Source organism: Cotesia glomerata, unplaced genomic scaffold (assembly GCF_020080835.1).
Source record: "Cotesia glomerata isolate CgM1 unplaced genomic scaffold, MPM_Cglom_v2.3 scaffold_41, whole genome shotgun sequence".
Lineage (NCBI taxonomy): Eukaryota > Metazoa > Arthropoda > Insecta > Hymenoptera > Braconidae > Cotesia > Cotesia glomerata.
Window position 1 is genome coordinate 28,419 of NW_025404028.1, and position 27,729 is coordinate 56,147.

A 27,729-nucleotide genomic window follows, 5' to 3' on the forward strand; every position below is an offset into this window, starting at 1 on the left:
TTACCAGTGATTATTTACCCTTTGATATTTTAATACACGAGTACATATAAAACAATCCTATCAATCAAAATTAATTTTCTAGACTAGAATAAAAATTATTTATAGTAAGTTTGAGTATGTTTATAAAAAAAATTTAGAGTATGTATCGTTGATTTACTTTTAATCTCTTTGCTGCTTCCTCTTTTTTCTCTTTATTCTATTCTTCATTTAAACTTTGCCTTGCGCAAGTAATTTTAGTCTCAGCATTTACAACCACAGTCATTTAACGCGAGTTAATCAACTCTAGTCTTACTAGTTTAAAATTATTTACTACTTTAGTACTCTTTCTGCAAACATATTTTCCTAAATTTAATACCAAAGTTACATAAAAAAAATTGTTTTTTCTTTTTTCTTTAATAATTCAATAAATTAGTTATTAAAAATGGATTTCGCAAAAGAATTAGTGTTAAGAATGCGGCAAAAAAATAAATCGCACGTAGGGTATGGCTTGCAAACTGAAAGTGAAGCATTAGTAGGTCATATTCTACAAAATATGGCTAAATCACCGATGCCGTCTTTTAAAACTGATAAAAAAAATGAAAAAGATTGTTTGCGTTATCGCGATGAAGGTAAATATCTTTTTCTTTTTCTTTTACTTTTCACTATCTATTAAAATTAAATATTTACTAATATAAATTGTATAATTGATGCTATAAAAAAAAGGAAATCAGCATTTTGTAGCTGGAGACGATCAAGAAGCAATAATAAGCTACACCCGATCTTTGGCTTACGCAAACACGCATCAATTAATGGCAAACGCACGTGCGAATCGTTCAGCAGCTTTATATCGAAAAAAAATGTACAAAGACTGTATAATCGATATTCAAGCGGCTCTGGAACTTGGCTATCCCGAAGACAAGCGTAAAAAGTTACAAGAAAGAGGCTTGAAGGCTATGACTAAATTAAATCAAGACAAAGACAAAGACAGAGAAGACAGTGAAGACAGCAAATCAGATGAAGATCATCAAAACGGAACGAATGGTATCGAGTCTTTAATAATAACTGATTCGATTGAAAATGGCGACAAAAAAGATATAAGTGACGTAGAAATAAAGCAGGAAGATGATCAAGATAAATTTATCAAGCCGAGGTATCTGTTGAATCCTGAAGTAATGTCTGTTCCCTATGGCCCGAGCGAAGAAGCTCCTGCAAATAGTAAAGGTTTGAGTATTAAATATTCTGAAGAATATGGACGTCATCTAGTAGCCAATCAACACTTTAAACCGGGAGAAATTCTTACCGTTGAGAAGCCTTATTGCTGGGTTATCTATCGTGACAAGTTTTACACACACTGTCATCACTGTCTGGAGAAAAGCAGCTGCTTGATACCGTGCTCTCAGTGCCCAATAGCGCAGTACTGCTCGGAAAAATGCCGCTCAGCAAGCTGGAAACTCGCTCACCATATCGAGTGCCCGGTTGTCAATGTCCTGTTGAATCTCTTGAATGTTGAGGAAGATAAAATTCGTATGGTTATGAAAATAATCCGGTTGATGATTACTGTAACATCTGGGGGGAAGAATATAGATGATTTGCGTAAAGATATGGCGATTGCTGAAGCTAATCTGGGTACTTTATTTATATAAAATTTAAGTGTTTGTTATTTTTAGATAATTAAATAATGGATAGTAAAATTTATTTTATTTTTAGACAACAGAACAGCGGGTTTCACTGATGCCGGTTGTTTAGAGAGTACAAGCGCGAGATCTGCATTAAGTCTTGCCACAAATATGACAACTCGCCCGCTAATTGGCATCAGTGCATTTGCTTGTATTTCGGCACTCACTGCTATGTTATTAGCCACGCAAACTAAATTCTTTGGTAAAAAGTACCAGCTAGCTGAGCTCAAAGATGTTGATAAAGTACCGGATATTAAATTTTGTGGAAGTATTATGTTGAGAGCTTGTGTTATTACTTCATCTAATTGTTTTTCAGTAAGTTTTTCTTTTTCAATAAGTTCTAAAAAAAAAAAAAAAAAAAAAAAAAAAAAATTGATTAATAATTTAAATTTAGATACAACCAGAACCAGGCATAAAAGTTGGATCAGGTCTGTATGTAGCTCATAGTTTATACAACCACTCATGTGCTCCAAATACCTTCCGACACTTTGAAGGCCTGACGATGATAACACGTGCAATGCAGCCATTAAATCCAGGCGAGCAAGTATTTACAGGGTACGGCGCTGATTACTCGTACATGCCTTTAGCCAAACGTAAAGAAAAATTGATGGAAGAGTATTACTTTAATTGCCAGTGTCCGGCCTGCGTTAATGACTGGCCAACATATGCTATCATTCTTGAAAAGCACGTGGGCTCCATCAGGAAAAATAAGCAATTGGTCGATCGGCTGAAACCATACAAACAAAGATTATTAAACAACAAGTACGACATTGAAGCTGTTAAACAAGTACTTGAAATTCTTTACAGCGAACCGACGGTAGCGAAACCATGTGAAGAAATTCTTCACGCGGTACAATATCTCAGGTGTTATTATTTAGGTAAATTACACAAGAGTAAATAGATTATTGGTTGATTTGCTTACTTGCTTTTTTAATGCTTACGCCGTTTATATTCATTGGGCTTTTGCTTTTTACTCTGCTTTCATTCGCTAGCGCAAACAAATAAATATTCATTTCAGTTATATTTATAATTTAATTTGTTTTTCTTTTTTAGATCCTTAGCCAACGTGGAATTATAATACAAATTAGTTTTTTTTTTAAATAAGTAATACAATTTTTATTTATTTATTATTTATTACTGTGACAAATCCATTTATAAGTGTCTTAATTAATTAAGAGGAATCTTTAAAAAATTTGTTTTTTTGAAGAAAAATTCCATAAATTGAAGAAATCTAAGCATTTATTCGTGTTAAATTGTGGAAAAATTTTTAACATACTTTTTTTTTAATTTAATAAAAGTATCCTCTTAATTAAAAATTTAAAAGATTATATTGAATTCACATATCGCAATACTATATGGCATTGTTTAATGAAAAGTTTGATTATGTGTAGGAATGTACACACATGCTTCAAATTTAATCACGGGAAATGTGTATATAAGTATACAATTATAATAAGCAGAAAAATTTTTAAATAAAGATTTCTGAATGAAAATTTAAAAAAATGTTACAATAATTATTTGAACTTAAATAGTAGTTGATGATAATAATAATAATCATATGATTAGAAACGATTTATATTTGAGAATGCTGCGAAGAGTGGCTGAGGAGCAGATGAACTGACACTGGAAGCAGGCTGCGAATCCCCGATACTTTTCAATAAGTTTCCTTGAAGAAGACTGTCGAGGGCTTTTTGTACTGTAGGATCATTCAGCAGCGGCGATGGAGTTACTGCTGCTGTTCCAGTAGTTGAAGTTGAGGATGACGTCACTGTTGTTGATACTGACAACACGATTTATTAACACATTTTTTTAAATATCTTGATTAAACCTGAATTATGCATATAAACAGTTCAAGTATAAAAAAATAAACAATAAAGAAATAAATTAATATTATATAGTTTATAAATTACGTTTAAATGTTGTTACCACTGCGATAAATCACACCCGTTAAATTTCACCCGCGTTAAAAGTATGCTACCTTGTGATTTAAAATAAAGAAAAAATTCACAAGGCTTCGAGCAATCACCGACGCCGGATAATTTTTTGGTAAAAATAAAATTTCAGATCTGGATGAAAATTTTTCGAATTATTTGACCTGATCCAAATTTTTCGATCGCCAAAATAAAAACGCGAATGGGCGCACTGCGCTCCATGAAAATTAAAAAAAAAAATCTCATGCGTGAGATCAATTTTAATGTATGTTTGGAAAAGTGAGTTTGTGATTTAAAGACATGAATTTTAATAAAACATAAAAAAATTATTTATTAAATTACCTGGCAAAAGTGGCGCTGGTACTGGCGCCGGTGCAGGTACAGGACTTGGTACCGGAGCATTTGTTTTATTACTGTTTAATATATTTAAAATTCTGGACTGCAATTCAGCTTGCTTTGGGTCTTTAGCAGCCAAAGAATTTCCAGCCAAATCTTTAGCGTCTCCCAACTCAACTTGTACTTGTTCTTCGCGCTTTACTTCAAGGTATTTTATTACACGCTCGTACTGTAATACAGTCAGCTGGTGATTGTCTGCCAACATATTCAGGAGTACTTGAATCGCGTCTGGGTGTCTGTCACTTGCAAACGGCGTATTAAATGGCACTCCGCGACCACCGGATTTGTAATTACTAAAGTCACGACTAATTAATGCCAATGCGTCTTCTGTTGGCATGTTTCTGTGCTCTGAAATTATTAAAAATTTTTAAATTAATAATCAAAAAGTTGATAGTCTTTAAAAAGATAAAATACCTTGAGGTAATCCATGAAGAATATTCAGAGTCAGTGAATGATGTTCCATGTTAATTGGCATGATAACGACGGCATAAAGACACCCACGATTGGCAATGTTACCCAGCACACGACTCAGTGGCACTTCTTCATTAGGAAATAGAAGATCGACAGTAAGTCCCATCTTTTTTAGACGCGCTTCAATAGCTTCAGCGTACTCAGTCAAATTTTTATGAACGACAATAATTTCGCAGTCATTTTTTTCCATAGCTGGAGCAGCTTGAGGCATAGGAAAATCACTTGGCCCACCCATTCTACCAAAGTTACCAGGCCCACCAGGTCCTGGACCCCCAAGCCCCGGACCAGGACCACCAAGCCCACCTAAACCGGGATTACCGAGTCCCATACCAGGACCTCCTAGACCCATACCAAGACCTGGGCCTCCTCCCATACCCATTGGGTCTTTAAATCGATCATCGAAACGGTTGTTGTCGTTGAAATTGTCTCGGTTAAAATTATTACGCATCATATTGTGGTCACCCCAATCACCCCGGTTATTTTTATCGTCGTTTCCTGGACCTCCAGGACCACGGTTCATTGGCCCACGATTCAGCGGACTACGATCTCGGAAATTTCCTGAATTGTCCCCGCCTCCAGCACGGTTCTTGTTTCTATTCTTTCCACCGCGAGTTCCACGTTGTCGAGGATTAGCTTGTCCTTGATTACGATTATTATTGTTATTATTATTATTATTGTTATTATTATTATTATTACCAGGTCGATTTTGGTTGCCTAAATAAAATGACATTTATTAATAGAAATTTATATTAAAAATATATTTTAAATAAATAAATTACCTCCGCTGCGATTATTTTGTGATCCAGATGAGGTATTGCTATTATCTTCGTCCATACGATTTGCATTATTGTTATTAGTATTATTTTTATTCTGATTATTTGAATTAAACTGTTCTTTATTATCTTTTCCTTGATTATTGTTACTAGCACCTCCGCTACCTCCACTATTGCCGTTGTTGAACGAATCATTTTGGTTCGAATTAAATTGTTGGTAGTCATTGCCATTGTCATCATCAGGATTATTGTTATCATTGGAATTAAACCCATCGTGACCCGAATTACCCGAGTTTTTGTTATCGTTATCGTCAAACGAAGTGTCGCAATTTGAATTATTAAAGCTTGTATTTTTCTGATTGAAGCTTTGATTACCACCACCGCGGGGTGATGAGAAATTATTCTTCTGATCACCACCTCCTCCCCCACTACTGTCTTTCTTAGCGGGCTTAACATCAATCCTTCTTCCCTTAAACATTTGCCCGTTCTCGTTCTGTATAGCGGCTTGTGCAGAACTTTCATTTTCATACTGTATAAATCCAAAACCACGATTTATTAATGATCCAATAACCATACCGTACTTTGAAAAGTGCTGTTCAAACTCCATTTTACTGATGTCTTCGGACTGTAGGTGACCAACAAACACACGACAGTTTGCCGTCGCTGGATCTTTTAATAATCGCGCTGCCATTTTCACGATATTCTATAAAAATTAAAAACAGTTTAATTTAATTATAATTTGTGATGAAACTTCAAATCTAATAAGCTTGTGATTACAAAATTAATAGGTTATCGTTGGTAAAAAAATTATGCGAGTACTTACAAATATCTGTAATATTTAAATAACTGCTGACAATTCACTTACACGTTAGAAACACAAACTATTCTGTTATCAATATTTTTTAGTTTTTATTATAATTTATACATCAGTAACAATGCTCAACCATTTTTTTGTTATTCAATGCAGGGATCACTAAATCAGTGCCTAGAGGTCTTGAATTAGTGAGGGCAATTTATCTAGATGTCACTTGCGAAGGAGTTTGTAGCGGTAAATTTAATTTTATTATATTGAATTTAACAGATCTAATAATTTCTTAGATTTTTATAACAATTAAATTATGATGAAAAAAATTTAGTAGAAAAATTCCACATGCAAAAATTTTTTAAAATTACCTATAAGTGCGTATTTTTAAAAATATTTTTTTTTATAATCATTAATTTGTTATAAAAATTTCAAGAATTGTCAGATGTCTGCTAATTTCAATATCATTCAATTTTGCATAAACAAATGCACATATAATCGAATAGATTAATTAATAATAAATAATAAAAATAAATTAATCGTAAATAAAGTTTTTGGTAATTATTTACAAGTGGGATCAACACATGCTAGGCCATGTTATTTTTTTTTTTTTTTTTTTTTTTTTTTAATTAAATTGATCAATTTTTTTTTAAATTGTTCGTTTTTTATGTACTTTTCAAAAAAATATATATCAAAAAAATCAAAAAAAGATAAAATATAAATTTTATCCAAAAACATTAAAGCAAAAATTTTTTTCCAACTTTTAAAGGCAAAAAAGTTATCGAAATCTTTATTTTTTCCTTTCACAATATTTTTTAGCATAAATGCACCGTAAGAACAAGCAGAATAAAAAAAAATGAAAATGTCAATTTTTCACCTAGTTATTGCCCCAAAAATGGGGTCGACTCAACTTGTAAATAATTACCATATTTTTGCTAGTTAAGATATTTTTCATTATTAACGTTTATTTATAAATTTTGTTCAACATTTCGTCAGTTTTCTGACTTCCCAGGTACTTGATTAAGAAATCTAATTTGAAGTATTTAATTACTAAACGTTAATTGTCACATCAATTAACAGTAATAACACAAAATCAATCCGGTTTTTATTTAAATTGTCAGACATTTTTAATTTCTTTATACAATTAATATTATTAAAATAGAAACAATGGATAAATAGTAGAATTTTAATAAATAAAAATTCATTGACTAAAAATTTTGAACATGTTGACACTTCCAGAGCTGGTATCCCAAGCGTCACAAAAAAAAATGTTGACTTTTTGGTAGATTTTAATGAACAAGAAGTTAAAAAATTAATAATCGTCAACTTAAATTCAACACAACATTAACAAAAAAAAATTTGTGCCGCTTGAGATAGTAAACTCTAATGATATGAGTCTCGATCGAGATTTTCAATTTTAAAATGATTAATAAACATAAATAATTAAAAATATCTAAACTAATAAAAATATTATAAAAAGTGTGAATAAATTTCATTCATTTTTTTTAACTAAATTAAAAATTCAGGGAAACAAAGAAGATCCGTTCTACCAAAATTAGTTTAATGACGAACGATTTTTTAAAAAATTTCTTGTTTAAGTCAGCCGATATTAATTTTTAACGAAAAAAAAGCAACAATCGTCTAATAATTATTTTGAGAAAAAAATAAAAAAAAAAACAAAAATTAAAAGTTAGGTCCCGCCGAGATTTGAACTCGGGTTATTGGATTCAAAGTCCAATGTGATGCCGCTACACTACGGGACCGGACATGTCTTTGGTTCTCATTTTGCCGTAAATAAAAGTAAGCGTGTCAAAACGGCATTCAAGCTATTTATAATAATTATCAAAAAATTTTAATTATTATTGTTTATGTGTAAATAATAAGTATTGTAATGATAATAAATCAGCAATGTTAATGGTTGAAGTTAATTGCTGTGTGACCTAATGATAAACAAGTAATTTTTTTATTTTAAAATATTTAAAACAGCTGAATGAATTGTTTTGATTTTTTAAAACAAAAAATATATTAAAAAATTATCATAAAGACGTCAGAAGAGCTGACCTGTTGTATTTTATTCTATGATTTTCATTTTATGATCGTTATTTGTAAGAAATCACTGACTGATTTCATGTAATATATTTATCTATGGCACGCCGTTTTACTATTTAATCAGGTAATATTTTTGCAGAACATAAAAAAAAGAAATTTATTTTTAATTTGAAAAAAAATTTTTTGAGTGAATTTTTTTTATGTACTGACATAATAAAAATATAATTATTTTATGTACCGACATAAAATTAAATGCTTATGCATAGGGAGAGATACAAAAATATACGAAATATAATTATGTTACGACATAATTATAATGATTAGGAATTATCCTTTTGAAATAATAAAAACATTTTTATTATCTTGTGACATAATTATAATGAATACAATTCAATTATGTTTAAAGATAAAATAAATTTTTTTCATTTTGAATAACATAATAAAAAATATTAAAATGATGTATCTGCATAAAAAAAATGGATAAATTTTATTTAAAACAGTTTAAAAATCTTTGCAAAATTTTTATTATGGTTGATCATAATAAAAATTCATAGAATTTAGTAAAAAGTGAAATGATAATGAATACTTCAAAAAAATTTATGACACAACATAACTAAAATTCAGACATATTATGTCCCACCATAATTAATTATACCGATAACGAATTTTAATTATCTAGTAACATAAATTTAATTTAAATTTTTCATCCTAAAAGTAAATAAAATAATAATGATAAATAAAAATGATCTTGTAACATAATGATATTAAGCAATTGATATTATCTCAATACATAATGTTAATTCAAACGTTTCCATTATGTACATAATTTTAATTCCAACATTTCCATTATGTACATCATTTTAATTGTAACATTTTTATTATGTACATAATAGTAATTTAGAATTACTATTATGTACATAATTATAATTCTGAATTACTATTATGTACATAATTTTAATTCTGAATTATTATTATGCACATAATTTTAATTCAGAATTATTATTATGTACATAATTTTAATTTTGAATTACTATTATGTAAATAATTTTAATTCTTATTTGTATTAAATTTTAGATTAAAAGAAATTAAAATGTTATAAATAATTACTCCAAAAATATAAATCTACAGGAGCCAATTTAATTTGTCACTACATAAAAAAAATTGTTAGTTAAAATTATGTCCTCATATAATTATTAAACTCTTATTTTTAATTATCATGACACTTAATAAAAATATTCTTTTTGTCATCAGCTCAACTCAGAATTTTAATTCTTTGATATATTGTTATGTCCCGACATAATAATTATTCATTAAAAAATATAAGCATAAACATAAAATTAATCTATTATATTTGATTATGTTTTAACATAAAATGTGCATTTTTCCTTTTAGTTGTTAATTTTAAGATCATTTTTTTCCTTTTATTTAATAGTAAAACGGCGTGCCATATTTATCATTGATATTTTTATTATAGTTTAACTTTATAATCTAATTTGTTAAATGTAATATCTATTTTGTACTTTGAGTTATTGATTACATATTTAAGGTATATTATTTGTTAAAATTTATGCAAAGTTTACGTGAAGAAGTACAAAATAAAGGAGAAAAGATTAAAGTTTAAAAAAAAATTAATGTGTAACTATTACAAAGTTTTTGTTACTTAGCAATAAATTATTATATCAAGATTTATTTAATTATTAGCCAATAATAATCTTGGAACTAATATTTGGAAATAAATAAGATTCACTTGGCGAATTTCGTAAGAAAGACGAATTCATTAAAAATAAACTAATACTAACAATTTAAAAAAAAAAAGTAAATACATTAAGAAATCCAATAATTAAAGTATTTTTATTTATTTTGCAGCTACTCAATAACTGCTATTGAATTATAGTAATCAGTATATAAATAATCATGAATACTTAATATTAATTATTAAAAAGTAAGTATTTAAGGTAGAGTAAAGTTAAATATAAAGTAAGTATTTAAATACTTATTAATAAATGGAATATGAAAAGTAATAAGAATTACTATTGTTTTTTATCTTGAGAATCCTCTTCAACAATTTCTTTATGAGCTTCTTTGGCTTGACCCTGATCTACTTTTTCGTTATTTTCATTTCTAGATATTTCATCTTTAGGCTTCTGATTACTGATATCTTCATCAGCTTCCTTGTCTTGATCCTGATCCTCTTTATCAGCTTCTTTGGCTTGACCCTGATCTACTTTTTCATTATTTTCATTACTAGATGTTTCATCTTTAGGCTTCTGATTACTGATATCTTCATCAGCTTCCTTATCTTGATCCTGATCCTCTTTGGCAGCATCTGATCCCACTTTAGTTTTATCCTTATTGTCATTACAAAGCTCAAATAAATTGTACTTTTTATACTTGAAATAGTCAGGCGCGACAGCCAAGAAACACCAGCCTTTGATTATTTCAACAATAACGGCAATCTCGGGGTTTTTCAAGTCAGCTTTATTTCCTGGATTTTTTTTAAATACGATTGCTGCCAGCTCTTCAATAATTACCTCCCTTTTGATTGTATTATTGCAATGCCGGCTATAAAAATTTACATAATTATTCTCAAATTAAATTTTACTATAATTTTTTTAAAAAATAATACAAAAAAGACTTACTTAAAAACAATAGAAAAAGTTTTCGGCTCTTGAGCAAAGTATTTTTCAAACAAAATCGTGGCTTTGGTTGTAATATCATTAATGTTAGCTTTTGAAACAACTTGAATAGGTATGAAGCGTAACAAGAATCTACTCTTTTGTTTCTTAGTCTCAGCTAAATCTTTTATAATCTTCAAGCCTAATTCCAATGAATCTGGTACTTTGGTGCTTATAAAAATAAGATTTTTAACTCCTGTTTCAAGGTACTAAAGAAAAATAAAATTAAGAAAGTTAATAAATTAATTATATTGAGAAATTGAGAGACATCTGATCATTTTTAGAAATTTTTCAACTAATAAATTATAGGATGAAAAATTTATTTAAAAAATTTCATCTTTAAAAGCTCTAAAAAATAATAAATGCAATTTTTTTTTTATAATTTTTTAGACCTAGTTTATTAGTATTAAAAAATTGTCCTCATAAGTTATGATACTGAAATTGAGAGACATCTGATTATCTTTAATAATTTTTTAACTAATAAATTATAGCAAGAAAAATTTTCTTCATACAAGAATATATTCATGACAATTTTCAAGAATATATAATTTTGTCTCAAAAATTCATTGAATTGATGGAAATAATTTTCAATGAATGCCAGTAAAGCTATTTTTTTGTTTACCCATAATATAATAATCAAAAACAAGAAAATTAATATTTTTAACGGTTTTCTTGTACCAAAAAATTCTTATTTAGGCAATAGTATTTTTTTTTTTCTCAGTGTAGAAGCTCTAAAAAATTGTAAGCACAATTTTTTTAAAATAATTTTTAAAGCCTAGTTTATTATTTAAAAAAATTAAAAAATTGTCATAATAAATAATGATACTGAAATAAACATCTTACAATTTTTTAGATTTTTATAACAATTCAATTATTACAAAAACATTTTTAATCTAGAAATCTAAAAGAAATACAATTAAAAATATTTTTTTAATGTTTTGTTTATAATTAATTTGGAATAAAAATAAAAATAATTGTCAAATATCTGCTGGTATTAGGATCATCATAAATAAATAAATAAATAGTTACCTGAAAAGTTTTAACTGAGTCAGATTTTTTCTGATCATTAAGCTCCTCAATTTCTTTGCTTAATGACACTGAAATGTCTTCATCTTCCTGATCTACCATGTCAGCAACATCATTATCTTCAACATCTTGCTTCTGATCATCAAGTTTTTTTGAATCTCCATGGTACTCTTCTAATAATCTGTATGCATCTCTGATACTTTCTTTCTCTCGAAAATTACAAGTACAAAGGAATCCACTCAATCCAACTTCGATTGAATATTTTGATTTTTTTGTATAATGGGTCGCTGGTTTGTACCATTTTCGTTTGTTGTCTTTAATGTCCATTTTAATGCAATTACTCAAGCTCAATCGGATAGTAATTAATAAATTAATATAAAAAGTTATACAGCGCACATGGATGAAAACAGGTTAGAAAATTTTAAATGGCGCGCTTTGTAAAAAGCCCGCGGATATTTAAATTTAGTTATAATTTACAACTTATAGGTAATTTATTTGTGTGTTAAATGAAATAAATAATAACGTATGATTGATCAAAAAACTATATTGAATGAGAAATACAAATATTATATTTTTTTTATTATATATTATTGTTTTTTTGTTGTTCGTTCATTTAAAGAACGCAGACAATTATTTTTTTTTACGTCCCACGTTTAAATTAAATTCAAGTGTTTGATTTTTTTTTTTAAACTTAAACGGACATAAGCTTTTTATTGATTAATTTGTTTTCATTGTTATATCTTACTTGTTATTCAAAATTGAAACTAAATTTTTGATCTTATAAATCAACATGTCAAAAACGGGCATCTTAAAATTGAAACTAAAGATTTTATAAAATATATTACACACCTAGGGAAGTAAAGTAAGAAATGTCTCAGATCACATGTAATTGTTGGCCGAGGCGAAGCCGAGGTCAGCAAACATGTGATCTGAGGCTTTCTTGTACTTCCGTGGAGTGTACTATTTTTGTCCGACGAAGGCGGAAAGCGGCAACTTAGTTTAGCGCAGCGGGACGAAAGTTGTCACTTTCCGCCCGGAGGGCAAAAAAATTATTTTTCATACAACCTGCATTGAAAATGTAAGTTTCAATGCCTGTTGAGCCAACCGAAACTAGACAATTTCAGACCAATGCGACTGTGCCGGGCAGGTATCAATTATTTCTTCCCGGCGGACAGAAAATGACGATTTTCTGTCCGCGAGGTGAAGTTGCAGCTTTATTTTCAATCCTATCAATTGTTTGTTTATTTTATACCTTTATAATTGTCATTCTAACCGTTAACTGTATTGACATATCATAATTCTGTTATTAAGCATAAATAAGAATGATAAAAAAAAACTTGTCAATTTACGAATAATGTTTGGTAAAAAATAAACTATTACTTTCTATTTTATTATAAGTTTCATAATAAAATGGTATTTTCGCTGTTCGTCTGAAACTATCTAGTTCTGGTTGGCTCCAGACATTGAAACTAGCATTTTTAATGCAACTTATATGAAAAATATAATGTGTGACGCGGGATGAAACACGATTTCAGACCGAGTGATGCCAGCCCTCGCTTGGCTCGGGCAGGCAACTTCACTCTGGTCTGAAATCGTTTTGTTTCATCCCTAGTCACACAATATACTATATTAAAAATAATAAAAAAGAAATTTGCTTTATGTCCGCATGTGATTGATATTCAATTACTGATAGATACATAAATGTAATAGATAAATTGAACATGTCATTGCAAACATATATATTTATTTAAAAATTTTAATTAATTAAATGTTCATCAGTTTTTTTTTTTATATTTTGCCATCTTAAAAATTGTTTATTTTGTCCCACACGCCATTTATTAAATTTATTATTTCTCTTTCAGTCTTCGTCTGATAGACATTATTCGATAGAGATATACATTTAAATATTTAATTTTGTGTTTTTTTAATTATTTATTTAAATATAAAATTTGCGTCGTAGGACTCGAGTGTTTGAGAATTATTGCCCCTTCGGACAACAATAATATCTTTTACAAACTACTATTTACAATGTACTTATTACACATTTATATATATTCAATATATAAAGAAGTTAAAGATATTTTTTTTTATTTATATTAATAAAATCAATAAAATCAAAACAAATAATTAATTTAACCTTAAGAAAAAAGAAAATAAAACAATCATCGGCTGCAAAAAAAACTCACGTACATTATTAATGACAAATTAAATTATTATTGTATGAAATGTACACCTTAACGCAGTAGTTGACATTCAAAAATATTTTTTTTTTTTCCATTTTTCTTTACATTTCAATCGTATTTCAAATTGTCGCGATATATTTTTGCTACCAGGAAGACTAAATACTTGAAATAAAACGGATAATTATTTATGGATAAAAAACAAATAAAAACAAAAATTGAATTCACTCGCGATTTATTACGATACGATTAATGTAAAAAAAATTGCTTATGCACTTAGATAATAATCAAATAATGATAATAATATTAATAATAATAATTAATAACTAATAATAATAATAATAATAATAATAATAATAATAATAATAATTAATCGATGATAACGTAAGGCAATATGTGGAGAATTTGGCCATCGTAGCTGGGTCTAGCCAGCATTTCATGCCACTCTCGAAACTCACGGTCCGTATCGTCATCAACAACACGACGTTTGTACACACCAATCATTTTCTTATTAACAAACTCATCAACTTCATCAACTACATCCTTTTCTACAGAATTTGTTGATAGTTTAGCTTGAAAATTACCATTCAAACTTTCAATACATTCATTATGAAGACGGTCGACAGCGCTATCGTCTATTTGTCTTAACTTGGGTTGATCAGTTCCCGCATTGCTACTGTTATGGTCTTCATCGTGATCAGTATCATGAGTCGAGTACTCATCATCACTCCACCTGATAGCGTCACGATCCAGCGGCGGTAATTTAGCAAGAATTTCTTTGACCGTTGTTTCTATCGACGGGGCTTCTGCTGCTGGTCCACTAGCTCGTTCAGTTTTAGTTACATCAGCAGCATCAACCACTGCGTAATCAGTATCAGATCCAGCAACACCAGAGACAGAATTATTCCCAGTAGATGAACGAGATTCAATACGATTTCCAGATAAACTTTTTGTACGTGTATTGTTATTTGAGGCAAGGTTACGATTGTTTATCTCTGAACTTCGTAAAACTTCTTCTGTTGTCGGTGGTTCACGCTTCAACTGGCCTGCTGTTGTGGCACCCAGCGCGCCAGTGACATTCCGGACCTGTATATCTGCAAGAATTTCGTGAGTTGTTTTCAATTTTGGATTCCGCGATATACTTGCGAGTTTTTCCTTTACACGATCCTCAGACAGTGATTGGCTTTTTAATGATTTGCTGCCTTTTTTTCGTCCACGTTTTTTTGGTCCTACTGGTACTGGTACCAGTTCAACTTTAACAGCCGGTGAATTAGTGTTACTAGACAAACTCGGGTCCAAAACAGGATTAACATTAAGCTCATTTCGTGTACTTGACGACGAAGAAGGGCTATTAGGCACTTGCGAGTTAGTATTTACGTTTAGATCGCCATTAATACGTTGTTTTTTAGCAGCCTGAATAGAAATACTGGTAAGCTCGTCTCTGGAAGTCGAGTTTACATCGTACTGCTGAGGTGAATTAACATGCTGCTGTTGAAAATGATCCTCTTTTCGTAAACGTTTGTTTGAACTGTGAGTTCTTGGTACTGCTTCAATTGAATGATTCTGATTACTGGTACCACTTAACTTTGGCGAACCAGCTGTATTTAATTTATAATTTGTCGTTACTATTGGCAGTTTAATAGGTGTTGAATTTGGTGAACATGAATCACTATTTAGTGACAACGCTGGGCTTATTATTTTAGATGTTATTGCATCACGCATTAATGGACTTTGCGGTTTAATACGCGAAGCCGCTGATCCCGGTACTGGACTACGAGGTTTTATTGTACGTACTGCTGTTATCAATGGACTTGCTGGTTTGGTTCCATTTAATGTTTGGTGTGACGAGGTGTTATCAATAATGGCATTTGGCGGTGCTATTGCTGTATTTGATGATCCATGCTGTTGTTGATTTGATGACGGGAGTACCATGTCACGCCATCGTCGAACCAGATCTTTAGCACGTTTCGCCAAAGCATCATTTGTCGTTTTTCGTCTAAGTTCATTGATGTATTTACCCAGCCGTGTGATCTATATTAATTAATAAAATTTATTATATATTTATTTATTCATTGACAAACTATTTAAAGTATCCGACATAAATTACTTTTTTTTTTTGTTTAAATACATACCTCAAGCACTTCTTTAGTAATAGTCGTCTTCTCCAGGGCCGTAATGACATCCACGACGGCTCCCATGTCGACGACCTGTAAAATATTATTTATCAATTACTAAACTAAATATTATTTTAGTAAAAAATAAATGTTAATTAAAGTACAGCTTGGACTCCAGAACCTAAAATTAATAAACTTTTATCACCGTGATATCTAAAAAATAATAATCAACAGACTGTAGTTGAAAAATAAAATTGGAAATTCAATATGATTAGTAAGAAAAAAAAAAGAAAAAAAATGTCCAACTCTACATAAAGCCAATGAAATAAGCTAAACTAAAAAAATCAAGTCCAAGGTAAAGATTTTCAGAAAAATAGACCCGAATATCTAAAAAAAAAAGGTAGATTAATTGTAAAAATAATATTTGTTCATGGTCATTTGGTAAATGTTGTAGATTATCGCACACACTCTTGAAGTATTAATAAGTGTGAGTGTGTGTGTGTCAGTGGCACAGTACACAGACGTAACACAAAACGGCAGACACGAATGACGATATGTAACACATATTTATTGTTGATAGTATTGGAGTGTAGCGCACGCCACGGGTACAGGCACACGGCGCACAGAGTTGCGAGAGTGGCCCGATAGCCGTTTGCCTGAACGGACGGCGACGTAGTTAGAACTTAAACTGTAGAACGTAGTGTGCTGATACCAGCAACAGCCGAGTTACGAGCACTGTAACTGAACAGCAGATCCAACGATCTCCAACAATCAGGACGTAGGTAAAACTCGTTATCGGAATCTAGGGTTAGGTCAAGTGTACTCAGTTTTCATCTACAATAAATATTATTTTTACAATTAAGATTATTAATTTAAATTAAAACGATTATAAATATAATTATTATTTAATTTAAAATAGCCCGACGGTTAACAATTTATCAATCGGCGGCTTAAAAACCCGCGCGTTACTTACATTGTACTCCTTGTCAAGGGATTTCAACAATCTTTCGGTGAGTTCGGTGCAATTTCTCTGCATCGGTAGGGCACACAGAAGGCCCTCGACAGGAAGGAATTGTGGGTGTTCAGAATTATATGTGATAATATGTTTTAGTATAATTATATCAGTTATATATAATATTAATAATAATAATAGCAATAAAATATCGTATATATATGTACATATATGATGTATATATATAAATAAATATATATGTAGTCCTGAGTCGTCTCCACGCCGCACACGAGTCTCACTTAGATGCGAGGGCCAGCGAGGGCGAGAACGCACTGGCAATGGCGACGACACCGAACTGCTGAGTGACTTGGTTCGTTCGTCAAGCCCTCCCTGCCTCTCAAGTGCTGCCGACGTGCTCAGAGCCTCATACTCGGCTTTCTGCTTCGGCTCTATCACCGAACCCGTAGCCCCTCTCCTACAATCCGAACCATGTCATTCGTCCAACTTTTATTAATTTCGTCCTACTTCGTGAGTCCTCGACTTTAAGCGGCATTTTCATCGCTAACATTGTCGCCATTTTTTAATAAATTTTTCTATATTTTCAATAGTGTTTTTATATTTTATACACTTTTGTACTTTGTAAACTGGCATTTATAATTGTAATTGTATTAACGACCATCTTGTGTATTATGTATTATATTGATGATATAAATAATAAATAAAATTTTATTTGTATACAAATTTATATTTGTCGTTGATTGATTTATTGAGAGTTTGCTCTGGTGAGAATGGAGTTGGAGGAGGTTATTGAGGACCAGGACGAGCAGGATGATGAAATTTTAAATGAAGATGATGATGGTAAATTTTTATTATTTATTTTTATGATAATTTATTAATTTGGTCATTGGTCATTTATTATTTTTTTTTCTTGATGGATTTTAGACTCCCAGATGCCGTTAGATAATACATTTGATATGACATTAGCTACATCTCACTCAGTAAGTTTTCGCATTTAATTTATGGAATCTTTTTATTTTATTTTTTGATATTTAAATTAAGAGACATCAGATAATTTTTAGAATTTTCTTAACAAATAAATTATGACAAGAAAAATTTATTTAAAAAATTCCATTTTTAGAAGCTTTAAAAAATTATAAATACAATTTTTTTTAAATAATTTTCTTGGCCTAATTTACTTTTCAAGAAAAATAAAAAAATTGTCCAGTGTCACCTAATTTAGGTGTAATTATTTTATTTTATTATAAACTGAAATATATGAGGATAAAATAATTAAAATTGACAGTACTTAGGTGACAACTTACAAGTATTACGTGGTAGAACACTGCTAGACAACGGGATCTATGTAAATTTACCTCTTTGGCCTCCAGAATCGACGTGGCTAAAATGGCTGGTTCTTTTCCCCGGTGGTACTTTACCTATCGTTGAACGTAATCCGCGACCTATTGATATGTTACGTCAATGTATTGCCAAGGATCGTACTTTTGGAGTTGCCTGCATAAGAAATGTAAATAGTATTGGAACAACTGCTGAGATTTACGAGTATACTGAAGAGTCTCGTATGCAGGGACTGGAAGAAGTACGTGTTAAAGCTAAAGGCAGACAGCGTTTTAAAATAATACGTATGAAAAATGTAAGTTTTTCAGCAAGAATAAACAATCAACTTGGTAAATTTTTTTTAGATCCTTGTATGATTTTGTAATTTTGATTCCAAGATAACGGGAAGAACTCCTGTTGCTGACGTCAAAATTCTTCCGGAAATAGAACTGGGACCACCTAATTATCAATGCAGGATTGCGTCTTTAAATCGTTTACGCGGAGGATCTAATATTAAAAGGCTCAATAAAGTTTCGAGGATTGATTCTGCTATAACTCCATGGCCTTCTTGGGTTTATAATCTTTATGATCCTAAAAAATTATCATCGAGAATTCATAATTACTTAAAATTTTTAGAGTCCAGTAAGTCCATGTTTAAAATTTATTTTTATTAAATTTTAAAAAATTATTACGACTATTGAACTTTTATTATTATCAGAGGGAGGAAACATTCCAAGTGATCCAACAGACTTATCATTTTGGGTAGCGCAGAATCTAGTAATAACACCCAAGACTGCTCTCTCTCTTTTGGAAATAGATAGTGTGATACTTAGATTGCAAAGAGAAGAAAAATTACTCCGTAAGTTGGCTAACAATGTCTTTGTTTGTAAGAGATGTGGTGCCAAAGTTGCCAAGCAAACTGACGTCTTCCAAATGAACGAGGAAGGAGTCCAAAGTGCTTATTGTAATCCTGCTGGAGCGATACATGAAACAATAACTCTTCATAAAGCTCAGTCGTTGGTACTTGATAACACACCACCTTCTTCCGAATACAGCTGGTTTCCTGGGTAATTTTTTTTATAATTAATCAAATAAATTAAATACCCAGAAAAATTTATAAATTTTATGGTGGTAGGTATCAATGGACAATAGCTCATTGTGGTGGATGTCGATCTCATATGGGTTGGAGATTCACAGCAGCACAACGTGACTTAAAACCACAGTCCTTTTGGGGCTTAACACGTACATCTTTAGTCTGGGGTGAAAGAGAGAGTCATTATTGCGATGAATGGGATTCAGATGATGAAAATAACGAGAGTACTGATCAATCTGATACTGAGTTCTTACCTCCGTATTCAAATATTTATTAATCATGTTTATAAAAATGTATTAAATATTAATGATCTTTTCAATAAACTCTTTTGGATAATATGAGTAAAAAATGAACTTGCTATTAATTTAATAAAAGAAAAGGATAAAAAAAAATTAATTGAAACTTTTGCGTTCATATATCGTATATTTATCGACCACCTTATGGATAATTTATTTAATATATTTATTTATATATTTATATAATAATAATAATTATAATAATATTAATAATTAAACTTATTTATATATATATATATATATATATTTATATTTTTCACCAGTATATCGCAGTGATTTATTATTCATTTTTAAAATCTGTTTCTTCTTTTAACGCCAAGTTAATCTCGTTAAAACGCGTCGAGATAACTCGCAAAAATTACACGTTGTATCGTTAGTTTGCAATTATTAATTATTAGTTTAGTGCTTTTATTGCACCTTATCTCAAATACTTGTACACAAGTTTATTTTCTTTTTTATCTCCTCCATTAATCTTTTTTGTTTATACTATACAAAGTCTTGTTGTGTGAGACAAATTACGCCTTTTTAAACAAAAATACAATTACTGAATCATTAATTCGACTAATTAATAACTTTCTTTTCCAACTTCCTGTCTATTAAATAAAAATTCATCTACAAGTCATATTATATATATATTTTTTCTATTCTTTTAAAAAGAAAAAATAATATAGGCACGCGTACTTGCTGCTAATTTCATGATTTATTGCAATTCCATCACGTGAATAATTATTTTAATTATTTATTTATTATTTTTAATTTACTATATTAATTAAATTTAATATTGAACTACTGTTAATCATTTTCATTTCATCAAATGAAAAGATATACAAGCTAATGTGTTAAAGTAATGTTTTTTGCTTTTAATGTATAAATAATCACGTGACAGAAACGAATTTTGATTATAAAAATTAAAGTCGGCTTAACGCCTTTCTTAAATAATAAAAAGATCACAAATTAGTTTAAAACCGTGTGAATATTCAATTATAACTCATTTTTTTGCCAAGTATATATAATAGTACATTTTTTATTTTAATTATAAAGAGAGAGAGAGAGAGAGAGAGAATTAAAAATATGTTGATTGAATGACAAGTCAGCCCGGGATGTTGCGATTAGATTAAATTAGCTGGTGCCTTGATTTAATATCGCAGTCCCATTTAAATAGTGAAAATTCAAGATTTATTCCAATATTTAACTAATGACGTATCACACACAACAGTCTCGTTGTTGGCAAATAAATTTAGCAATCTGCATTTGTAATTAAATAATTTATTAATAACATTTATTTTTTATACAGTTTAATTATTAAAGTATTTACTTATAAACTTACTTTCTATTTCTGACCCTGCAGAAATTAGTTTACTGTGCGGTTGTGCAGCTGTGCTTGATTGTGGCGGTCCATTTAACTGTGCACCTGATGCTGGACCACCGAATCCAGGCGGTGGTTGCATTGCCCAATGTTGAACGGGTGCATCTGTCTCCTAATCAATTTATATATTATCTTAATCAATTATTTAAATTCAATTGCTTATTGAAAAAAGTAAATACTTGTATATTTTACAAATATAAACCATAAAATTGTGTAACAAGTTATAAAATTAAATATAATTAACCTGTTGCGCACTGTGTGGTCCATTGTGAATAGGATGAAATCTCGGAAATTGCCACGTGCTTGTCGCTTGAAATTGTAAAGGGCGCGAGCTTACAATAGCAGGATCAATAGTATTCCAGTCTGTAATTGGTCCTAAATTATTCCAGCTACTTTTTTGATGAAGCTGTTGTTGTTGCTGCTGTTGTTGTTGTTGATGATGATGATGAAACGGTTGATGTGTTTGTGTATGTGCTGATTGCTGTTGATTTATGTCACACCAATCTTTTAGACCATATACTGCATCGTTTACACACTTATTTACACCTATTAAATATATAATAAATTAATAAATAAACTTGATTTAAACTAGTTTTTTGTAATTACCATTAGGAAGATAAGATGTCTGTTGTGGTGGTTGGGTACCGAGTGAATTGCTTGTAGGCGCAACTCGTGGTATTCCAAGACCAAATGAATTCATATGATTAGGCGTTGAGCTAGGAAATCCTGGTGGTGGTAAACGACTACGCTGACCACCTAAATTGCTGTTACCACCACCAACAGACATCGTTGGTTGTGCTGTTGTTTGAACACTATTTGTCGGCTGTTGTTGGAGCATAGTCTGTGGAAGACGTGATAATAATGTGTGCGATTGTTGTAGTACTTGAAGATTTTGTAGATGATGTGCTTGCTGTTGAAGATGTGCTAAATGTGCTACCTGTTAAGTTTAAAAAAAAAAATCTTTGATGAATAAAAATTCTTCAACATTTAATGTAACTTAATAAAATTAATTAATAAATAAAAACCTGGGAGAAATGTGAAGGAGCTAAGCTTTGCGTAGGATAGCTTTGATGCAAGTTCCTAGAATGCTCATCTCTTCTTTGTTGTAAATGCTGGTCCTGGTGTTGTTGTTGTTGCTGCTGTTGAAACTGTCTTTGCTGCTGCACCTGAATTTCGTTCTCCATAAGCTCAGCAAGCGCCTTCTGAGTCTCATGGAAGGGATCGAATCCCAAATCATCGTCCGACTTAATATCTATTGGATCCTTCTTAATCAAAATTGTACTATCCATAGCGTGGCCATTCTGCTTGATATACTGGCAATTTTCTTGATTCTGTTGGGCTTGCATCAACAGTCTTTGCTGACACGAGTTTTGCTGAAAATCAGCCATGAATTTCGATGCAGGTGTCGTATTAATAAGTGCACTACTGTGATCTCTGATATAATTATTATGTAATTTTGACAAAGTCTGTGTCTTAGAGTACTGTGTTTCAAGAAAGTCGTCTTCATCCAATAAGCTATCGGTATTGAACGGTGCGACACTCGGTGACGATGAAGACGATGTAGGACTCAGTGTACGATGATGTTGATGCTGGTGGTTATTATGTTGGTGGTGATTTAAATTATTGGTTCGACTTTTATCGACAGTAAAACCAAAGGCCGCTTGCCAGTCTTCGCTAGAGTGAACAGACGGCAATGAGTCAGGAATAGTTGCCAAACAATTAGACGTTGTTGATGTCGTTGTCCAGTCAATGGTATTTGAAGGTGTTGTTTGTGAATTAGATGTCAGTGACATGACACTAGGTGGTAATTTTTGAAATGTATTTGAACTGAAGAAACTATTGTTGTCTGTCTGGAAAATTGATCTATGATTGACTTGTGTTTGTGTACCATTAATTGTCGTGTTACTACTGCTATTAATAATATTATTACTAACAGTATTACTATTATTATTATTATGATTATTAACATTAATATTACTATTAATATGGTTATTACTATTATAGAAACCGGGTGGTACAACTTGACTGGTAGTAGTGCTTAAATTTAAATTCGTACCGTTAATTGGCGATGGATCACGTATTAAATCAGACTCATCATTATCATCAGAGACATTAGCATCAACAATAAGTCTATCAGTGCTGGTATTTAATAATGCCAAGTCATCAGAAGTACTGCTACTTGAAGCAGTACTCGCTGGAGTACTACCTTCACGAAGTAATTCACTCTCACTCTCTGAATTTCCACAACTATTACCACCAATACCATTTTCAATACCATTAAGTTTTATTTCACACATCGACTGTTCCAATTCCTTCGTTGTTTCACTGACGTTGTTGATCTCTCGTTGATCATTTTCTGATTCATTGTCATTGTCATTGTCAATATCTTTGTCTTTGTAATTAATTTGCTGCTCTCCGTTGTTCTTTTTACACCTAGATGTTTGCTGTTGCTGACCATTAATCATATCACTGTTGTAATTTTTCAAAAATTTTTGTCCGTTTATCTGCTGCGAATGTTCGATCGTGTGTGATTGTGTTGTGTTAGCGCCATTTGAATTACTATTCGACGAATTACTAGACTCAGACCGTGATGTCGTACGCGTGGCATTTCCAGCACCATGTTTTTCTTTATTCTGATTATTTTTATGTTTATTTCTAGCAGCTTGCGCCTTACTTTCACTATTACTCTTACCACGTCGTGAATTAGAACCTTTTTCCGTCGTAATAATACCCGATTCACCTTTATTGTTATTATTTTGTTGCGACGTACCATTGCTATTTGACGGTACTGATTTACTATTTCTGTTAATACTCATATCATTTGATTGCGACTGTTGCTGCTGTTGCGACTGCTGCTGCTGCTGCTGCTGTTGTTGATCCAAGACTTGCGCTGACGTATCTTTTGTCAGAGTTACACTCTGCTGTGGTTGACCAGGTTGTAACGATGGCCATGCTTCTTTTATTTGAGTTGGAATAACAGACGTACTACCATTTTCACGAATTGAATTGCCAACTGGTGGTGAAATTGTAGGTTTCCTAACATACAAAATAATATATAATAAAATTAATGATGTAATTATTTTTATTGCAATATTACGACTAAGACAGTATTAACTGCAGATAATTTTAAACATAATCTATATTTTTTAGATAAAAAATAAAATACGAACCGATTTAATGGCGTTGTTGTTTGAGCATGAAGCGCTTGGACTAATTTTCTTTCATAGTCTTGATGTTTACCCTGATGCATTTCTTCCTTGGTAAATGACGCTTCCTGATCACCCAAATCGTGTAAATACATACAGTCAGATTTGGGACAGGCTTGATTACGCATAAAATGCGAACAATACTTCGTCGTGCCCAGCGATGTCTTGATTGTTCGACCGTCCACGACGATATTATTGACGGCTTCGATGGCACGTAACGCGTCCTCTTGACGCTTTTGTTGTAAATTCATTTTATTGTTAATTTTATTCAACTAAATAATTAAAATACTTTTTAGTTATTATTAATTTTAATTTACCTGATAAGTGACGTAAGCAGATGCACTAGGTCCTTGAGAGCCCGCATACGAAGTACTTTGATTTATAACGACTTTATGAATCTTCCCAAATTTCCCAAAGTATTCGTGCCTTTTTAATACCTATAATACTTATGGTCAGTACTATTATGATTCGAGGGTGTCAGGTAAAAGGAAAAGGGTTAAGGAATAGTAGTATCTTTACTTTCATTCATAATTATTATACATATTAATATAATAATTATTTAAATAGTAATACAAGAAAACTGCTACCAGTCAAACTTTCAATATGTTAAAGTAACCTTTCAAAGTACTTTCTTTTATGGCTAATGTAACAAAATAATTAATTATTCATAGAATCAATAGAACATAAACTTTATCGTATTTACAAATTATTTAAATACGATAGTGAGTTTGAGTTTCATAAAATTCATAGAAATGATCGCGTTGGCTTCCAGTGTATTTTTGTCGATAACTAAAATAGCCATAGACTTCCGTAAGAATTTAAAAATTTTTCAAAACACTTTCTTCACAGAATGTGTACTAATTTACTAGCAATAATTATTGCAAAAGTAGCAGTTCTCTTCAATTTTAACAATACTTACATCCGCTTCTGCCAGTCGCATCGGTAAACCGACGACAAATACCAGATTTTTTTGGACTACTCGGACATTCGCTAGATGTTTGCGATTTTCCGTAACTCGTTGTTTTCGTTGTTGATCTTTTAAACGCTTCTCAGCCTTCAACCTGGATCAATTCATTTAATCATTCAATCAGTTATCAATTTTTATCAATGAAAAAAAAAAAAAAAAAAAAAAAAATAAATAAATAAATAAAATCAATTTAAAATAATAAACTACAATATACCTCGAAATTTCTTCTTTTGTTAAGGGCTTAAAGTCAGCGGGGTTTTCCGAATAGGCCTTCCTGCAAGCTGGACACAGCCCGTTTTCATCAGTCCGAATCCTATGCCAACAGAACCGGCAAATCTGATATCCACACGTGCATGGAAAGAAATTCAAGTCGTCGACTTCCAGTGGCTCCATACACAATGGACACTCGACAGCATCGTCACCACTCAAATTCAATACCGACATCTTAAACTTTTATTTGTGCTAATAAATCCTGCGAATAATAAATATTTTATTATTTAGATAATAAACCAATTAAGCTTATTTAACAATATTGTTATCAGTATCAGTAAAAGTAAATATTTAAAATACTCACTCAAGTTTAAATAAATTTTTTTATAATCCCATAAACTTTTAACGAATCGTTAAATATTCAAAACAGTTGTTAACAATTTCTGTAAAAAACAAATAAAAAACAACGTTACAGGTCATAGCGATAAAAAAATAATAGTTTGTACATAAAATATGAAATAACTAAATAAATGACTAATGACTAATGGTACTGAGTAATGACTAGATTAACATGATGCCCAACAAAACCGTTATCCGTGTAAAAATTAACCTGACGTTTGACAGCTCCTGTCACAAGGAATATTTAACAACACAGAGAGTACATAGCTCCAAATTAATAATTATATAGATAAAATCACAACGTACCCAATAACTAATGAAACAGCTGTTGTTTCGTTTCTTATATTTATATATATATTAAATATACATGTATATATATGACGGTCAACTCCCGAACGAGAAACGTCAGAGCATGAGCTAAAATACTCTCAACTACACGATCGGTCACAATTTTTACCCGTCACGAGTTTTATAACAAACTTTATTGACATCCACGTACGTTTCTGTACAAATATAACAGTATATATAGATAAGTAAATATAAATATAAATACATAAATATATTAGATTAAAACAAAAAAAAATTTGTACGGGAAAACGGGGCCTTATGTTCCTACGAAGCGTCACCCTACAGTCTAAATAACGATAGATCACCAGTCAAACTACAAATTAGAAATCCATTGGTCAATAAATTCATCAAAAGTTATTAATTAACAATTAATAAAATACATAAATACATATTAATTCTTATCCTTGTTACAAGTATTTGCATATATATTTATATATGTTGAACAAATGTATTAAAAAAAGTTGCCGTTTTTTTTCAATGAACAATTTGCGCTTGCTCTCTCTCTATTCTATTTCTTACTTTATCTAACTCTCTTGTTACGTTTGTACGTTGTCTTTGTTGTCGTTTACCTCCTTTTCACACATACAAGGGACACTGCCTCTGTATATTATGTGTATATATTTATGTCTACACGTACGTATACATTTAAATGGACTCCCGAGCACAAAGAGAAAAGAGGGGAAGAGAAAAGGATTTCTTCTCTCTCTTTTCAAGGATTCTTGGCAGCAACTACTATGAAAAATCCACGGACAAGTTTATAAGTTGCCTAGTTATTGTTTTTTTTTTTATTTAATTTTTTTTGTAAGCTCAATTTTTTCACAACACCACGATTATTTATTGGTTATATAGAACTTTTAAAGGACGACGTATGTTGATGGTGGTGCTGGTGGTATATCACTTGATTCGTTGATATTAAGAGTAAAGTAGAGTTATAAAAAAAGTAAGCAGCTCCATCACAGTATTTTAACCTTATTTTTTTTCTCTTGATCTTGGTTTACTCAAAACAATACAGTACCTTTCACTGGTAGTTTTTAAACACACAGTACTGTATCTCGAATTATTTATTTAAATATATATTTTCTTGTTTGTTTACTTTGGTTTATTTCAGAAACTCGGGATTTTTGACAACTAAAATAAAGATGATTGCTTAATAAACTAAAAAACTCGTTGTTTACTTACGTCTCAACTTATTAAACACCACACAATAATATACTTTTCTTAGATAGTTGACTGGGAAATTTTATGTCCGATATGAGAGATAGAGATTGTTCACAAATGTGCGTGCGCATCTCAAGCGCTCTACCGGATGTCAAGTACAGATTTTTTTTTTTTAAGGATAACAGCGCACTCTAGTATTATCTAGGATTTTCTTTTTTTCACTCAATAAATAATTGTTTATCTATTTTACTTATTTATCAAAAATAATTTATTTTTTTCCATTCATTCATTCGTTAGAAAATGTAAAAGTTCGCTTAAATTTTTTGG

At 30.7% G+C, this 27,729-nt stretch overlaps 6 protein-coding genes and 1 non-coding gene across 18 annotated transcripts; 2 read left to right on the top strand and 5 right to left on the bottom strand.

The window, feature by feature from the left end:
* The first annotated feature begins 152 nt into the window (after window positions 1-152).
* LOC123274540 (SET and MYND domain-containing protein 4-like) lies at window positions 153-2,807 on the top strand. 2 transcript variants are annotated; one of them, XM_044742203.1, is made up of 5 exons: window positions 153-608; window positions 703-1,605; window positions 1,687-1,970; window positions 2,050-2,533; window positions 2,709-2,807. In XM_044742203.1, the coding sequence occupies exons 1-5, from the start codon at window positions 422-424 to the stop codon at window positions 2,714-2,716; spliced, it is 1,866 nt and encodes a 621-aa protein (XP_044598138.1). In that variant the 5' UTR covers window positions 153-421; the 3' UTR covers window positions 2,717-2,807. The 2 variants fall into 2 exon arrangements, with proteins under 2 accessions (XP_044598138.1, XP_044598137.1); XM_044742202.1 differs by lacking the exon at window positions 2,709-2,807 and having other exon boundaries at window positions 2,050-2,648.
* Window positions 2,674-6,212, bottom strand: LOC123274538. Of its 4 annotated transcripts, XM_044742197.1 has the most exons (6): window positions 6,050-6,212; window positions 5,233-5,929; window positions 5,148-5,167; window positions 4,397-5,093; window positions 3,929-4,330; window positions 2,674-3,435 (listed from the first exon to the last, which is right to left on the bottom strand). In XM_044742197.1, the coding sequence occupies exons 2-6, from the start codon at window positions 5,915-5,917 to the stop codon at window positions 3,218-3,220; spliced, it is 2,022 nt and encodes a 673-aa protein (XP_044598132.1). In that variant the 5' UTR covers window positions 5,918-5,929; window positions 6,050-6,212; the 3' UTR covers window positions 2,674-3,217. The 4 variants fall into 4 exon arrangements, with proteins under 4 accessions (XP_044598132.1, XP_044598134.1, XP_044598133.1 ...); XM_044742199.1 differs by lacking the exon at window positions 5,148-5,167 and having other exon boundaries at window positions 4,397-5,141; window positions 5,303-5,929; XM_044742198.1 differs by lacking the exon at window positions 5,148-5,167 and having other exon boundaries at window positions 4,397-5,092.
* Window positions 6,213-7,720: 1,508 nt separating this feature from the next.
* Window positions 7,721-7,791, bottom strand: Trnaq-uug. Its single transcript has one exon. It is a non-coding gene; the product is annotated as a tRNA-Gln (tRNA).
* Window positions 7,792-9,909: 2,118 nt separating this feature from the next.
* LOC123274545 (THUMP domain-containing protein 1 homolog) lies at window positions 9,910-12,200 on the bottom strand. 2 transcript variants are annotated; one of them, XM_044742212.1, is made up of 4 exons: window positions 11,782-12,199; window positions 10,717-10,961; window positions 10,298-10,639; window positions 9,910-10,177 (listed from the first exon to the last, which is right to left on the bottom strand). In XM_044742212.1, the coding sequence occupies exons 1-4, from the start codon at window positions 12,103-12,105 to the stop codon at window positions 10,108-10,110; spliced, it is 981 nt and encodes a 326-aa protein (XP_044598147.1). In that variant the 5' UTR covers window positions 12,106-12,199; the 3' UTR covers window positions 9,910-10,107. The 2 variants fall into 2 exon arrangements, with proteins under 2 accessions (XP_044598147.1, XP_044598146.1); XM_044742211.1 differs by having other exon boundaries at window positions 9,910-10,639; window positions 11,782-12,200.
* Window positions 12,201-13,965: 1,765 nt separating this feature from the next.
* LOC123274542 (mediator of RNA polymerase II transcription subunit 26) lies at window positions 13,966-17,577 on the bottom strand. 3 transcript variants are annotated; one of them, XM_044742206.1, is made up of 4 exons: window positions 17,046-17,577; window positions 16,091-16,165; window positions 14,641-15,989; window positions 13,966-14,610 (listed from the first exon to the last, which is right to left on the bottom strand). In XM_044742206.1, the coding sequence occupies exons 1-4, from the start codon at window positions 17,106-17,108 to the stop codon at window positions 14,328-14,330; spliced, it is 1,770 nt and encodes a 589-aa protein (XP_044598141.1). In that variant the 5' UTR covers window positions 17,109-17,577; the 3' UTR covers window positions 13,966-14,327. The 3 variants fall into 3 exon arrangements, with proteins under 3 accessions (XP_044598141.1, XP_044598139.1, XP_044598140.1); XM_044742204.1 differs by having other exon boundaries at window positions 13,966-15,989; XM_044742205.1 differs by lacking the exon at window positions 17,046-17,577 and adding an exon at window positions 16,596-16,676 and having other exon boundaries at window positions 13,966-15,989.
* LOC123274543 (protein cereblon) lies at window positions 16,741-19,848 on the top strand. 3 transcript variants are annotated; one of them, XM_044742207.1, is made up of 7 exons: window positions 16,741-16,854; window positions 17,796-17,884; window positions 17,966-18,022; window positions 18,328-18,675; window positions 18,758-19,001; window positions 19,078-19,426; window positions 19,495-19,848. In XM_044742207.1, exons 2-7 carry the CDS (start codon window positions 17,813-17,815, stop codon window positions 19,727-19,729), a joined length of 1,305 nt encoding a protein of 434 aa, XP_044598142.1. In that variant the 5' UTR covers window positions 16,741-16,854; window positions 17,796-17,812; the 3' UTR covers window positions 19,730-19,848. The 3 variants fall into 3 exon arrangements, with proteins under 3 accessions (XP_044598142.1, XP_044598144.1, XP_044598145.1); XM_044742209.1 differs by lacking the exon at window positions 16,741-16,854 and having other exon boundaries at window positions 17,677-17,882; window positions 17,967-18,022; XM_044742210.1 differs by lacking the exon at window positions 16,741-16,854 and having other exon boundaries at window positions 17,677-17,879; window positions 17,967-18,022.
* Window positions 19,849-20,031: 183 nt separating this feature from the next.
* On the bottom strand, window positions 20,032-27,529 carry LOC123274534 (dual specificity protein kinase splA). 3 transcript variants are annotated; one of them, XM_044742190.1, is made up of 11 exons: window positions 27,424-27,528; window positions 25,862-25,940; window positions 25,502-25,759; window positions 25,240-25,381; window positions 24,638-24,757; window positions 24,285-24,553; window positions 22,140-24,150; window positions 21,721-22,051; window positions 21,359-21,660; window positions 21,076-21,226; window positions 20,032-20,993 (listed from the first exon to the last, which is right to left on the bottom strand). In XM_044742190.1, exons 3-11 carry the CDS (start codon window positions 25,729-25,731, stop codon window positions 20,986-20,988), a joined length of 3,564 nt encoding a protein of 1,187 aa, XP_044598125.1. In that variant the 5' UTR covers window positions 25,732-25,759; window positions 25,862-25,940; window positions 27,424-27,528; the 3' UTR covers window positions 20,032-20,985. The 3 variants fall into 3 exon arrangements, with proteins under 3 accessions (XP_044598125.1, XP_044598127.1, XP_044598126.1); XM_044742192.1 differs by lacking the exon at window positions 21,721-22,051 and having other exon boundaries at window positions 21,359-21,550; window positions 22,233-24,150; window positions 27,424-27,529; XM_044742191.1 differs by lacking the exon at window positions 21,721-22,051 and having other exon boundaries at window positions 21,359-21,553; window positions 22,233-24,150; window positions 27,424-27,529.
* Window positions 27,530-27,729: the final 200 nt, after the last annotated feature.

What these genes read in the sequence shown, in the direction of transcription:
- LOC123274540 (XM_044742202.1), top strand. Translation starts at nt 422, where the DNA reads ATGGATTTCGCAAAAGAATTAGTGTTAAGAATGCGGCAAAAAAATAAA. An exon ending in GATTGCTGAAGCTAATCTGG is followed by an intron (nt 1,606 to 1,686) that starts GTACTTTATTTA and finishes TTTTATTTTTAG; the next exon opens with ACAACAGAACAGCGGGTTTC. An exon ending in CTTCATCTAATTGTTTTTCA is followed by an intron (nt 1,971 to 2,049) that starts GTAAGTTTTTCT and finishes ATTTAAATTTAG; the next exon opens with ATACAACCAGAACCAGGCAT.
- LOC123274538 (XM_044742196.1), bottom strand. Translation starts at nt 5,917, where the DNA reads ATGGCAGCGCGATTATTAAAAGATCCAGCGACGGCAAACTGTCGTGTG. An exon ending in TCTTCATGGATTACCTCAAG is followed by an intron (nt 4,331 to 4,396) that starts GTATTTTATCTT and finishes TAATAATTTCAG; the next exon opens with AGCACAGAAACATGCCAACA. An exon ending in ACCAGCGCCACTTTTGCCAG is followed by an intron (nt 3,436 to 3,928) that starts GTAATTTAATAA and finishes TCGTGTTGTCAG; the next exon opens with TATCAACAACAGTGACGTCA.
- LOC123274545 (XM_044742211.1), bottom strand. Translation starts at nt 12,105, where the DNA reads ATGGACATTAAAGACAACAAACGAAAATGGTACAAACCAGCGACCCAT. An exon ending in ACTCAGTTAAAACTTTTCAG is followed by an intron (nt 10,962 to 11,781) that starts GTAACTATTTAT and finishes ATTTTTCTTTAG; the next exon opens with TACCTTGAAACAGGAGTTAA. An exon ending in ACTTTTTCTATTGTTTTTAA is followed by an intron (nt 10,640 to 10,716) that starts GTAAGTCTTTTT and finishes AAATTTTTATAG; the next exon opens with CCGGCATTGCAATAATACAA.
- LOC123274542 (XM_044742204.1), bottom strand. Translation starts at nt 17,108, where the DNA reads ATGCAGAGAAATTGCACCGAACTCACCGAAAGATTGTTGAAATCCCTT. An exon ending in CCCTTGACAAGGAGTACAAT is followed by an intron (nt 16,166 to 17,045) that starts GTAAGTAACGCG and finishes AATATTTTACAG; the next exon opens with GTCGTCGACATGGGAGCCGT. An exon ending in TTACTAAAGAAGTGCTTGAG is followed by an intron (nt 15,990 to 16,090) that starts GTATGTATTTAA and finishes TAATTAATATAG; the next exon opens with ATCACACGGCTGGGTAAATA.
- LOC123274543 (XM_044742207.1), top strand. Translation starts at nt 17,813, where the DNA reads ATGGAGTTGGAGGAGGTTATTGAGGACCAGGACGAGCAGGATGATGAA. An exon ending in TAAATGAAGATGATGATGGT is followed by an intron (nt 17,885 to 17,965) that starts AAATTTTTATTA and finishes TGATGGATTTTA; the next exon opens with GACTCCCAGATGCCGTTAGA. An exon ending in CATTAGCTACATCTCACTCA is followed by an intron (nt 18,023 to 18,327) that starts GTAAGTTTTCGC and finishes TAAAATTGACAG; the next exon opens with TACTTAGGTGACAACTTACA.
- LOC123274534 (XM_044742190.1), bottom strand. Translation starts at nt 25,731, where the DNA reads ATGTCGGTATTGAATTTGAGTGGTGACGATGCTGTCGAGTGTCCATTG. An exon ending in TGCGACTGGCAGAAGCGGAT is followed by an intron (nt 24,758 to 25,239) that starts GTAAGTATTGTT and finishes TAAGTATTATAG; the next exon opens with GTATTAAAAAGGCACGAATA. An exon ending in ACAACAACGCCATTAAATCG is followed by an intron (nt 24,151 to 24,284) that starts GTTCGTATTTTA and finishes TTTGTATGTTAG; the next exon opens with GAAACCTACAATTTCACCAC.